Here is a 14,075-nt window from a genome sequence, read left to right as displayed (position 1 = left end):
GAAAGAGAAAGACTTCAATTACGGATTTCCTTAACTATAAACAACACTATAAAATCCAGTGAATATGCATACAATGAGCAATTATTTTATATCATTAGTAAGTTTACACTGTTTAAGCTCATTCTGTGCTTCTGTCTTGTATTGATTTTCTAATAAAAGCATGTTAAAATCACAGGACGACACTTAATTTACTTCAATTAGAGACTCTCAACAGGACATGATTAGCCATTGTAAAATTTCACATTTATACTCTCTATAATGAATGAGAGAAAGAGAGAGAAAATGGTGAAAAGCAAACAAAACAGTGTCCAAATAGTATGTCATACATAAGTGTGCAATGACTTGTGTAACTAAGTCAGTAGTGGAGTCCTGTCTGTAGTGAAAAGCCTTTTGTTTGTTGGAGTGAGGGTCATGTACCTCTCAAACAACTTGAATCAATGAAGCAAATAGTCCAGCCAAGACCACTCAACAGCACGGTCAAACGGAACACGATGGTCAAAAGTGATTGGATGACATCTTCCAATCAGGACAGTTGCCTGACATGACCACAATGTGGCTGTCAACCTAAGAGCCAAAATGTCTGCTTCCAACAAGTGCCAGGAAATTCTTGGCACGTTATTCACCAACATCAGCCAAGCTAAGGGGCCATGGGTGAGAGATGTGCCCTCTGCAGTGTACAAAGTCTGAGAAATAATGCCAGAGAATTGAACCTTATTCACAAACCATCAAAGACCAAAGAGCTGATTCTGAACCTGCTAAATAAGGATAGAGAGGACAGACCAGAACATCTACAATACTGGCCTCAGGGAATTTGTGAGACACACGTTTCAGATGTCTCGAAAAAGCAGGAAAAACGTAATATTTGCATATTTATGAAGATGTAAAAGGTAGAAGATGGTCACAGACTATACTTTTAGTTCAGACCTAATAGCTTTGTAGTCTTTAGTAAGGGATTCTATCACTTTTTGGACAAGCTGTGGACTGCAAACACAATAAGTTAGCTATTGTATCAGTCAAATTAACTTTGACTGAACATACAAATAAAAAATAAAGAGAAAATTAAAAATAAATAAATAAAAATACAGGTAATGACACCTAATAAAGCTACTTTCAGATCATACTGTAAAAATCGTACATTTCTGATCTTGAACTACCAATCACGAATAGGTGCAAAATAATATTTCCATGATTTTTACAGGCTACATAGAAATATTACTTTGATGCAAACTCTGAATCAACATGCACCAATGCTAAATTTTCAATATACTGTAATCATTATGTTAATAATTACGTACATATATACGTATAAATGCAGATTTCTGAAATACATTACTTGGACACAGTCACCTCTGATAAAAGATCACTCTAAACTGTAATGTAGACACATGCATTTTCTGTAAAGCTGCTTCGAAACTATGTATGGTGAAAAGCGCTATACAAATAAATGTGAATTGAATTGAATTTAGAATCTTTTCCTAATTAAAGGGAAAGATAAAAAATTATTTAACTGTAAGAAACAAAATCTACAAATAGTCCTTAAAAAGACACAATAAAAATGCTTAAACCTAATTTAATCTATTTTTTACATCATTCTACACTCTAAAAATAAAGGTTCTTTATTGGCATTGATGGTTGAAGAACCTTTAACATCCATGGAACCTTTGCATTCAATATAAGGTTCTTTACAGCGGAAAAGGGTTATTTAGAATAGATCATTAAAATGTGCTTCACACAAAGAAAAAAAACGTTTTTTTTTAAAGAACTGATCACTGAAAGTTTCTATGGGGAACCAAAAATGGTTCTTCTTTAGCATTGCTGCAAAAACTTCTATTTGGAACCTTTATTTTTAAGAGTGTATATAAGACAGAAAAGTTCCTAATGCAAGAATTGTCTTTTTGCTTTGATATTATTGTACATATGACTTCATTCAATGAAACTGCTGTATTGTGAAAAACTGAATAATCTGCTAGTATCTTTGAAATGTAGAAAAGGAGGGCTAGATATCTTAAACAAACCAGCCGAAAATAGTCGTGGTGTTGAATTATCAGCATTCGTCCACTGACAATAAACGGTGAAGTTAACACCCTCCACGCCGTCCAGCAATCAGACGCATCTTAAGTTAAATAAACCTCATTGTTTGACTCTGTTTCCAAAGCTTCTTGAGGGTTGAGCTTGACATTTCAACAGAGAGGGTGTTCCTGACTCACTTGCTTCCTCCTTCCCTTCGGCCACACTCCAGCTTTTTTATCACTCACACTCTTTCCCCTGCTATGTGTGCATGAGAAAGATGATATGCTTCAAACCAATTCTGATGGTAACATAAACATAACCGCTATTCTTTACTAACAATAAAGAAAGATAATATAATAATCTAACACAACCTGTACACAATGTTTTATTTTAAGTTTATTTCAAACTTTAAAGGTTATTGCAACAATTCTAGAATTGAGTCACCAATCTGACAAACGTTTTAGTCAGTCTCACTGTTGCCCTGTTTGCTCTCATTCTGAGCATTCTTGCCTTTGTGCCCATGTTCTCTCAACCTCATCACATTCCGCGACCTCTGCCAACAGAACGGCACTGTTTGATGATGTAAGCGCTTAATCTGTCGTTTGACTGACGGGGATCGAGGACTTCCAGGGTGAGGAGCCCGAGGTGTCCATCAGTGCCACGGATTCAAAGAGAAACTATGTGCAAATATCAACAAGAAAGAGCTAGCACAAACAAGACATCAACTACTTAACAGAATAAGACTGATTAGGAACTTGATTTATTCAGATAAAAAAAAAAAAGCAGGAATAAGATTGTTTACAAGTCTAAATTTCGAGGTGCTCAACAAATGAAAATTGCATGACATGAGCTTGATTTGTTCGTTTTTGTTGGTAAGTTCGCTCAGTTGGTAAGACTAAAATTTATAAATAAAGAGTAATACACATAATTTTTAAATATCTTCATGCAATCTAACTAAACTGTACACAGACAAGATTATATTGTCTTTAATTGAATTAGAACTACACTTAATTTAGTAAAAAAAGAAAAGAAAAAAAGAATTGCGAGATGTAAACTAAATAATAATTTCAGATATGTCAGATGTAAACTCTCAATTACCTCAATTAAGATATAAACTTGCAGTTGCATGAAACTCAGAACTTTGAGAAAGTCAAAATTGTGAGATATAAACTCACAATTGCAATAAATAAAATCAGAATTGCGAGAAATAAACTCGCAACTGCAAGAAAAAAAGATAGAAACTTGCATTTCCGAGAAAAAAATGCTTGAATTGAGATAAGTTGCAAATACCTTTTTTTTAATGTTCTTATTCCATGGCAGAAACAAGCTTCCATAGTATTTAGCACAACAAGCAATTTCTCTTGTTTAATTAATAGCTTGTTGGGGTGACATAAGCCTAACTCCAATTTATGTAAATGGGGCGTTTCTAAAAAAAAATAAAAATCTCTAAAATATAAATTAAAAGTGGTTTTAAAAGACTCTGTAGTAAATTTGAATGGGATTTGAGAGTCTTTGTATAGGAAACTAGTATACTAACTTCATGTAATAAACGTTTACTTTGTTTACTTTAAAGGCCCCGATATTCTTCAAGCAAAATCGAAGAACGATCTGGTGTGACGTCATTTCGAACAAAATTAGGCAAAAACGAAGTTTGTTTTGTGTTCGTTTCGGGAGTTCGAAATAGCTTGCCAAACCAAACTTTCCTGGTAAACACCTGCGAACTACCATTGGTCCATGGTGATGACATATTAGGTAGGTGTGGCTCTGAGGCTCCGCCTTCTTTGACCTGGAAATCTTCGCCAGTTTATTTCTGTTCAGTCCGTCAAGGTCAGACATCCGCGAGTAAAAACACGAAAACACTGTAGAGCCGTTTTATAGTAGAAACTGAAGTTGTAATTATAATTGAAAGAGACGCTGACACTGTTTTTCATGTTTAATACTGTAAAGCTACTTGCATTTTAAACAATCTATTGTATAAAGTGCTATATAAATAAACGTGACGTGACGTGATTTGGTCACTAGACCATCTCTGGAGTTCACCACATGACAGAAGTCACATTAGAGCCACATAAAGTTGGAAACTGATTAAAAATAGCGAGTGTATCCTCAAGCGGCCTCGTCCCAAGAGCGGCTCGGCAGATGCAGTGCTGATGCGGAAGTCAAGACAGGGGCTATCATGGGGCTGTTTCTGAGAGGGGCCCCCAGAGGGGCCGAGCTCCCCTGCTTCTCAGTAGGAGCTAATGAATATGAACAGACAGAGGGCATATTGCCCAGTGTCTGTCTTGGCCTGTTTACCACAAAACTAATAGGACTCAGCTTTAAGGAAGAGGAACCCAAGGGAACCCATCTCCCTCCTGAGAGTGATTCAAGCACAACATATAGAAACTGAGAACTAAGGATGATATGCGAAAAAGAGGAATAAAGGTGGAAAATAAAATAAAACATACAGCCTTTATATTTGAAGTTTTTTCTGCCTCCTAATTATCACAAGCTTACGAAAGCCACGTTACAAAGGAAGTAAAAGCACAGACAAAATCAGGCAACAATTAGCCAACCGAGACCAGTCAATGAAACAACAAATTAAAGGTCTTGTAAAAACATTGCCTGCAACAAAACGCTTTCATTGTTCCAGAGGTGTGAATGACAGAAAGCCTGTTAACTGTGCATTACATTATATCCTTTGCTCAATTTAAAGGGACAGTTCACCCGAAAATTACAATTGTGCCATCATTTATTCACCCTCATGTTGTTTCTAACCTGAACTTAGTTTAGATTATTCTGTAAAAAAAAAAAAAAAAGAATCACCATGAGGTATGATGAAAGCAGTCCTTTTGACACTATATTCCATGTCTCCTGAAGCCTTATGACTGAAAGTTAAGTCAGGATGACAGGATTTTCATTTTTGTGGGTACTATTCCTTTAAAGTGCCTCTATTATGCTATTTTAAAGGTTCCTAATTTTGTTTTGAAGGTCTCCTACCATAAGTTTACATGCATTCAAGGTCAAAAACACTTTAATTTTCTTATAATATACATTGCAGCATGACCTCTTTTCTCACAGCGTCTGAAACGGTTCGATCAAGGATTCAGTTCCTCTAAACACCTGGGCTGCGTTCAGCCCCGACAAAACGTTGCACAACGTTTTTTAAACAGAAACGGTGATGCGTTGAACACACTGTTCTGATGACGCAAGAGTTGCAAATATGGCAGGTGAGAAGGCCATTCTTTGTGTTCTTTGTGAAGAATTTTCGGAGCCTGATGAAGTCGGTATAAATATGTTTTTAAATTTAATACTACAAAATATGCCCGATGTTACAGTTACTGCACTTGCCGCCCAGAACAAAAGAGAACATCCCAATCGAGTGAAGGGATTGCTGAAACTGAAATGGAAGCACACATCTTACCTAATTCAGACTAAAACACATCACATACTGACTTTATTTGTAGTTCATACTGTTTTAATACCCTGTATTTTCTTTCTCATTTTTAGGAAAAGCACTTAATTACCATTGTTTATTTCTATACCAAATGTCATACACTTGCAATGAAGCTAAAAATATAAACAACTACATCATTATGTTGATATCCTATATTTTTACAATAAAACTTACACAAACATGTCTTCTAATATCCTCAGTTGTTGCGTATACCGAGCTGCATCGAACACATATGTAAATTACTTTCCTTGAACCCATTGTGTGAGTTCACTTTAATACCGCGTGCTTTATATACATGTTGCTGCTGATTGGACTGCAGTTCTGACCAGGTTCTGACACACCCACCAAACAAGAGAAAACCTATCTCAAACCCCGTTGCACATCGGTGCACGCCGTTTCCAGGAAACATGACGTTCAACCCGGAAACCGTAGCAAAACGTTGCGCACCGTTTTGAACTTGAACGTGCCCCTGCTTTCAGAGAGATACTCTGTTCTGATTGGTCAGATGGACCAGTCTGTAGTGATTGGTCTACCGCTTACATCATGTGTCGTAAATGACTGAATTTCAATTCTAGAGGCTTCCTTACTACACTTGTATATAGAGTAATGCAAACACTTACGATGGCGTCGACTGTTCACGGGCAGCCAATGAAGACAATAGGCTGCCATAATGCGAATTTTTTTACAAACGCTAGGTTCGAGCAGGAAGTAAAACTGGAATTACTGACGACTTGTTTCAGGCAAGTCTGGAAGGGTTCTTTCTTTTGGGAGACAAAACTCAATTTATCCTGCACTTTGATCTTTGAAATATGCAGACCTTTTACATTCACAAACAGCAACATAACACACTATAGCCCCTTTCACACAGAGATTCCGGATAATACACTGATAACGTGTCCCGGGATTTGTCCTAGGATTGTTTGCTTTTGGTTCATTCACACTGCCAGTGATTTTATGGAATATGTGGGTGCGTTCAAACACATCCCGTAAATATCCAGTAAAAACTAAGTCGAGAAACCACGCATTTTTTTTCTGATTTGATCATAAACTAGCGTATTGCGTACAGTTCCACTAAGCCCTACAACGGCATTGGTCCTGCCTTTTGTTCACACAGGGAACGTTCCAGGACTGATCTCAGCAATGTTACTAGGTTTCCGGGACGTGTTGGAGTTCACATAGAAGGATCCCTAGAAATGTTATGGCAATTTTCTGGGATGAATGTGAAAGGGGCTTATTTCAAAGGTAATAATATCCAAAAAAGCATAATAGGAGCACTTTAAAGTCATAAATATTGGATAAACATTCATAATCATTAAAACGTTCATAATCATAAGAACAACAGTGAGAGAATAACAAATAGCTAAACAAATTGTAACCAACCTGGGGTGTGGATCCATCAAACCCTTCCTTACGGATGACCATCTGGATGGACTTCAGGAGAGCATGATAGGGTGATGGTAACGGACTGAGAGAACATGAGAGAAGAACAAAACTTTAGATGTTAGAGAGACCTAAAGCTAGTCAAAGTAACCACCCAAAAAAACACTAGCAATCACCCAGAAAACCTATAGATTCATGAAGACTTTGACATTGGCATGAATGCAATTTAGCAGATCAAATAATTATTATAAAATCTCCATCATCAATGTGCACATTACCGTAAAGATGCGTCAATAAATTACATTTTAAAATATATTCAAATAGAAAACTGTTTTATTTTAAATTGCAATAATATTTCTGAATATTCAGAATTATTTACTGTATTTTTGATCAAATAAATGCAGCTTTGTTAAGCATAAGAGACTTATTTTAAAAACACTTACCGACCAAAACATTTAGAAAGGAAGTGTAAGTGTAAAATGCAATCCCATTATCATAAGAAAAGTTGCAAAGGTGCATGTGCAAGCAAAGGAGTGCTTCAATCTATCTGTTATTTTACTTATTTTCATGCAAGGGTTTATTTTTTTTAGCAAAGAGCTTGAATGTGAATGATTATGATTATGGCTTCAGGTCGAAAGTTGATGATACTTGTGTACACTTCAATTAAAACCACTCACGGCTGTGGCATATGCTGCCAACATAAAGCGGGATTTGCTTCGGTATCACAAAAGCCTGTTGACATCGGCAGTAACCCTGGCAACCAACCGGTACATGTAGATGCAAGGAAATACATCACTAATTAAATCAAATGAAATGAAATGAAATTAATTAAACACTTTGGCACCTCCGTCAGCTTGGGGCGCTCCCCCTGAGGTCTGCGGTGAGTCTGAGTGTGCGGTGTTAACGGGACAGTGCTTCTGATCCCAGTGACACAGCGCTTCTATGTTAAGTCAGGGGTGAGATGTGCAACTCCTAACAAGCAAGGTCAAAACAGTTGACCTGCTCTAAGTTTCACATTCTGTCTTTACTTTTTAGACCCTCTAGTTACACTTTAAATTGCAAGAATGAAAATGCATTAGATGTCACCAAACCAGGTGGTATTTATTTGAAGGAAGTTTAGCATATTTGGCACATCTTTCAAGCAAAACATGTTACAAAAATAAGTATATACAGTACCAGTCAAAAGTTTGGAAACACTACTATTTTTAATGCTTTTGAAAGAAGTCTCTTATGCTCATCAAGCCTGCAGTTAAAAAAAAAAAAAAAAAAACAAAAAAAAAACAGTAATATTATGAAATATTATTACAATTTAAAATAATGGTTCTCTTTTTTAATATACTTTAAAATGTAATTTATTTTTGTGATGCAAAGCTGAATTTTCATCAGCAAGTACTCCAGTCTTTGGTGTCTTATGATCCTTCAGAAATCATTCTAATATGCTGATTTATGATCAATGTTGGAAACAGTTGTGCTGCTTAATATTTTTTTATAACCTGAGATACTTTTTTCAGGATTATTTGATGAATAAAAAGTTAAAAAGAACTGTATTTATTTAGAATAGAAATCTTTTGTAACAATATACACTACCGTTCAAAAGTTTGGGAACAATAACTTTTTTTTTTTAAGAAATTAGTACTTTAATTCAACAAGAATGCGTTAAATTGATAAAAGGTGATGATAACGATATATATTGTTAGAAATGTTTTTATTTTGAATAAATGCTGTTTTTATGAATAAATGCTGTTAACGTTTTACTCATCAATGAATCCTGAAAAAAGTATTCCAAAAAAATATATTAAACAGCACAACGGTTTCCATCATTGATTATAACAGAGTATCAAATCATCATATTAGAATGATTTCTGAAGGATCATAAGACACCAAAGACTGGAATACTTGCTGATGAAAATTCAGCTTTGCATCACAAAAATAAATTACATTTTAAAGTATATTAAAAAAGAGAACCATTATTTTAAATTGTAATAATATTTCATAATATTACGTTTTTTTTTTTTTTTTTTTTTTTTTTTTAACTGCAGGCTTGATGAGCATAAGAGACTTCTTGCAAAAGCATTAAAAATAGTAGTGTTTCCAAACTTTTGACTGGTACTGTATATTAAGTTTAAAATGATTCAACACGACACTGTTGAATGTAAAGATTAGTAAAGTAGTAAAGTTTGGGGTCATTAAGATAAAAAAAAACACTTTTTAACACTTATTCAGTAAAGACATTAACCATTACCAACCCCAAGCCTTTGAACACTAGTGCAAACTGTTCAAAATGAAGACAAACGTATTTGGACACTTGTTTGTTGACTAATGTTAAATGTCTTTTCTCTGTGTGAACTTACAGATAGTACATATACTGTATGTATACTAACACACACACACACTCTTTCATTCTGTCACTTCAGTCAATCATTTCAGGCTTTCCCTCTCATTCTGGCTCACGACATGTTGTAATGACCACACTGTGCCACTCTGCATGAAGCTATGATAGCCATCAATTACTCAAAGATAGAGAACTGGATCTAAAACAGCCACCTCCAGGCCCGTCACTGCCTTTCAGTTGTTTAAAAGGACTCACTCAAACACAGCATCTATTGCATAATGCCAACAAATGTCCACAGAAACTCATTCTGAAATTGAATTGAGTCCTTCAGTTAAAAATAAAAATAAAAATTGCTTTAAAAAGCAAAAATGAAGCTCATTTTACATGTGATAAAATCACTTGAATGAAATATTGTGAGTTCTTTGCGCCGTAAAGATGTTTATTATATCGTGATTTTAGAAGTGGGCCTACCGTTCTAGTAAGTTCAAAATTTTGCATCTGTGAAATATCATGTGAAAGTTACAGGGTTTATCGGCTTTACATGGCTAAGATATGACTAGAAATGCTAGATTATAACTGCACAGAATAAAAGCAGTTTTATGACAGTTTCATGCTAACTCCTTACGTTTAATTCTCAAAGTTTCAAAACTATTTTCTGTGGTAATCAACATTGGGCCACAAATGCTGTTGATAGAGTTGATGATAAACCTAAAACATCATGTTGCATGTTTAGTCTTTCCATCCTCGCACATACACTACAGGTCAAAAGTTTGGGTTTGGTCATTTTTTTATGATTTTGAAATAAATCTATTATGCTCACTAAAGCTGCATTTTATTCATTAAAAATACAATAAAAACCATATGTGAAATATTATTAGAATTTAAAATATCTGTTCTCTATTTTAATATATTTTAACATGTAATTTATTCCTGTGATGTCAAACTCATTACTCCAGTCTTCAGTGTCACATGATCCTTCAGAAATCATTATAATATGATGATTTGATGCTCAAGAAACATTTATGATTATTATCAATGATTAAAACAGTTGTTCTGCTTAATATTTATCATGCTTAGTGTATGACCTTTTTTTCAGGATTCTTGAATAGAAAGTTCAAAAGCATATCAATAGCATTTATTTGAAATAGAAATCTTTTGTAACATTATACATTTAGTCACTTTTGATCAATTGAATTTCTTTTAGAAAAAAAATCTTACTGAACCCAAACTTTTGAACAATAGTGTACAGTGTCACGCTCTGATCCCAACTGACTGATTTGCTCCTTAATGGGGTGAAACACGTGTTTCCCTCTTTTGATTAAGACCTGGAGATGTGGGGGTGGTGGTAATCAAAAGAAGACCCGCCTCCATTGTGTCTGAGACACAGAGACCGCAGCAGCCCAGCGGAGCGTGATCGCTTAAGGTGCCGTCCGTGGAGGATAAAGGCCGACAGGTGAGCTAATTAAGATCACAGTGATGTGAGCGCGAGGGGGACCAGAGGTAGCATCCGTCTTAAACAACAGGCTCCGCTTTCACCTGGAGAGCAATTTGTGCCAATTACGCCACGTAGTGAAACGGAGCGATTTAACAGTCTGGAACGGCATGGGGCTTTTTATTCTATGAGCTGTGAAACACAGAAAGACAATGAGGGGTTTTTTTGTATCTCAAGACATTTAGTAGTCGTTTAAGCTTGCTGATTAATTGATTTCTCCGAAATGGATATGAAGCAGTTTTCGACATCAGTCCCAATTGGTGCTTTATAGCAAAATTACCAACATAGGCTCATTGCAAAATGTGCCTCTACCACCATTTTCAGACAAACTCCAAAAACGTACCTATACATACAATTCACAACAGTTTCCTTCTGAAATAAACATTAGAGGCAGTAAAACAATGCTTATCCGTTTTCACACAAATTATGATTACGAGGTAGATTATCGATCAATTAAAGGGGTGATTGATTATGATTTCACTTTTTTTAAACTTTAGTTAGTGTGTAATGTTACTGTTTGAGCATAAACAACATCTGCAAAGTTACAATGCTCAAAGTTCAAAGCAAAGGGAGATATTTTCTTTTAAATAAATTGCTTTTTAAGGACTACAACAAACGGCTGGTAGGGACTACATGACATTCCTCCCGGGTTACTGACATCACCAACCCTAGAATTTACATAAACCCCGCCCCCGGGACATGATTTATAGATTATCAAGACAGAATATGCTAATCAATGAATAAGGACAAAAGGACACAAGCTGTTGAAGCTCCGCCCTCTGTGCCACAAACAGCAGCTCATTAGCATTTAAAGGAACAGACACAAAACGGTGCGTTTTTGCTCACCCTCAAAAAGTGACAATTTTAACATGCTATATAAAAACATCTGGGGGGTATTTTGAGCTAAAACTTCACATACACACTCTGGGGACATTAAATGTCCATCATTTTGTCATCAATTGCATGGGGAAAAACTGCCATTTAGATATTTTTTTATATTATCTCATCATTTAAAAGCAGGTATATTAGGCTGCTGTCACTTTAAGACCTGATGCATGGATCCATTATGCTGTATGCATTTTCTTTCTCAACTCTGATTACATTCACTTAAAACATAACTGACTGTGTTTACGTGAATACTCACCAAGAATGGCATTTTCACATTATTTTGCGTGTACTTGACCGTTTAAGTGCAATAAGGCAGCGAAAACGAACACAAGATGGCTTTATATGCGTGCACTTTGAGTGTGAGCACAAAAATCTGCAGGAATGAGTACAATTATGCACAATACACGCAATCCCCACCGAAATTCAAGCCCTGTAACACCAACAACATTCATTTGGAGCAAATGAAACAAGTAAGGAGAAGTGGGTTTTTATATATTATAAAAAAAAAATATATATTATATATAAAATTCAACCCGCCAAAGTGGCAAGTTGGAGTGACTGTTACACGCCACTGCTGAAATCCACCCGCATTTGGTGGGTTGGCAGGTGTTAATGTCAAGCCCTGGTTATTACATGGTTATGCATGATTTATAAGCTAACACATTTGACATTTGCAACACATAATCAGCTCCATATGTACGGCTTTTCTGACATAGTAAACTTGCTTATTAACTTATCTGGTAACGCATTGCAAACGCTCTGGTACGAGTCCCGTGAAACACCAGTCACGATAAAATGGCATTGTTGCTTCAGCATTTTTATATATTTGTATGCATTTTTTTGTATTTAGTGTAGGTGGCACATCATTTTCAAATGCGATTAACCTTCATTTAATTTCCAAGCTGCCGCAATACGGACAGCGACCAACATAAGTAAAACATAATAACATTTTCAACATTCACTCAAAACATGCAACTGAATATAATTTTGCGGAAATGTAGCCACTGGCACGTTTTTCCAATGAGCCTGGGTTGGAAATTACATGACGAATAGAAACTCTTCATCAAATATATGTAGGAATAACGTCTATTGGTGTTCCTATGGTACGAAAACACATCTAAAAGGCGTTCTAAAAGAGCTAATGGCTAAAAGCTTTATGATTGCATTATAACACGTCATAAAATCGTAATAAACTGAACATGGAGGAAGGAATGACAGCAAAATTCCAAAAGCAACACCTACGCAGGCCACGGCATCCATCATGTTGCTACCACGGCACAAGCTGTTCTGCGGACACAGTATCGCCACACAGGAACACATTTACGGATGCGAGTAAACATAGGCTTGGGAACACGGCCCCTTCACTATGGTGCTGTTATGCAGATAAACAATTAGAAGACCTCTCTGTTTGCGGACATAAAAAGCAGAGAGAGGCTCCATGAAGCAGGGGCTCCAGATTGATTTGTTTGCTCTGTGGCCATGCCATAGACTTTAATGCAACCAAAGCTCCTGCCTCCTCTACACGGGCACCCCTCGCAACCATAAAACAACCACATTGCAAACACCATTGAAGACTCAACCCTGTCTCTAGCAGCGCTCGCAAAGACCTGGAAGTACAGAGACGTTTTTACGAAAACTTTTATTAGGCTGAACACCCATCATAAAATGAAATTGTAGACGTGTTCCTCAGAAACATGACATCAGCATTGAGAAAGCATTTTCTTCTTGGAGATATGTGACGATACTTAGCGCACTTATCATACTAGAAGTAAGGACATATATGAAAGATAAGTGCAGAAGGCTGTGTGTGTGTTCAGGTATAATGTTTGGTTAAGCTGTCCCTAATCATAAGCATTCTTTTATGAACTTTCATGAGTAATAATAAAAGCACTGTCAGAGCAATTTAGATATTTACGCAAGACAGGCAGATCCATTTAAAGTTGAATGTTGAATATTCCTACTTGATCCTTTTAAACTTCAGACCACATAGCGCTCCGTTGTCTGATGCTCTGAAGATGACATATATATATACACTACCATTAAAAAGTTTGGGGTCAATACAATAGAAAGTAGTTATTTTAAAATTGCAATAATTTTTCACAAAATTTTTTGTATTCTTGATCAATAAATGCGGCAAAAAAAAAAAAAAAAAAAAAAAATCATAAACAAATCTTGCGGTCCCCAAGCTTTTAAATGGCAGTCAACATCTTGGCAAACACAATGTCAATGCTTTTCAAAGCTGGTATATTCCTGGAATAAATCACATTTCAGGTTCTCTTATTTTTAATATTGGTCATAACTAAACATACATTTTGATACTCAACATAGATATTCAAGCAGACTAGTATTAGATTATAATCTCAAAGATGGTGACGTCCATGTGAGCATCCCTATGCCCTATTGACGAAGGTCAGAGCCCTTGAAGTGGGGACTTTGGAGGGAGCAGGGCACTTGTCTGTCATAATGAAGCCATTTGCAAAGCGCTTGGTGAAGGAAGCAATGAAAGAACATGTAATTTCCTAATTAGCTTCCCATGG

General features: G+C 35.9%; 1 protein-coding gene across 1 annotated transcript in view; it reads right to left on the bottom strand.

The window, feature by feature from the left end:
• elp4 (elongator acetyltransferase complex subunit 4) overlaps positions 1–14,075 on the bottom strand; it is a 72,964-nt gene that overhangs the window by 46,442 nt on the left and 12,447 nt on the right. The window contains exon 6 of the mRNA XM_079866859.1: positions 6,827–6,911. Coding sequence (XP_079722985.1) covers positions 6,827–6,911 — 85 coding nt within the window. The remainder of the gene's footprint in view (positions 1–6,826; positions 6,912–14,075) is intronic.

Source organism: Squalius cephalus (assembly GCF_949319135.1).
Source record: "Squalius cephalus genome assembly, chromosome: 3".
Taxonomy (NCBI): Eukaryota; Metazoa; Chordata; class Actinopteri; order Cypriniformes; family Leuciscidae; genus Squalius; species Squalius cephalus.
Note: the sequence above shows the minus strand (reverse complement) of the source record. Positions and strands in the feature narration are given on the sequence as shown.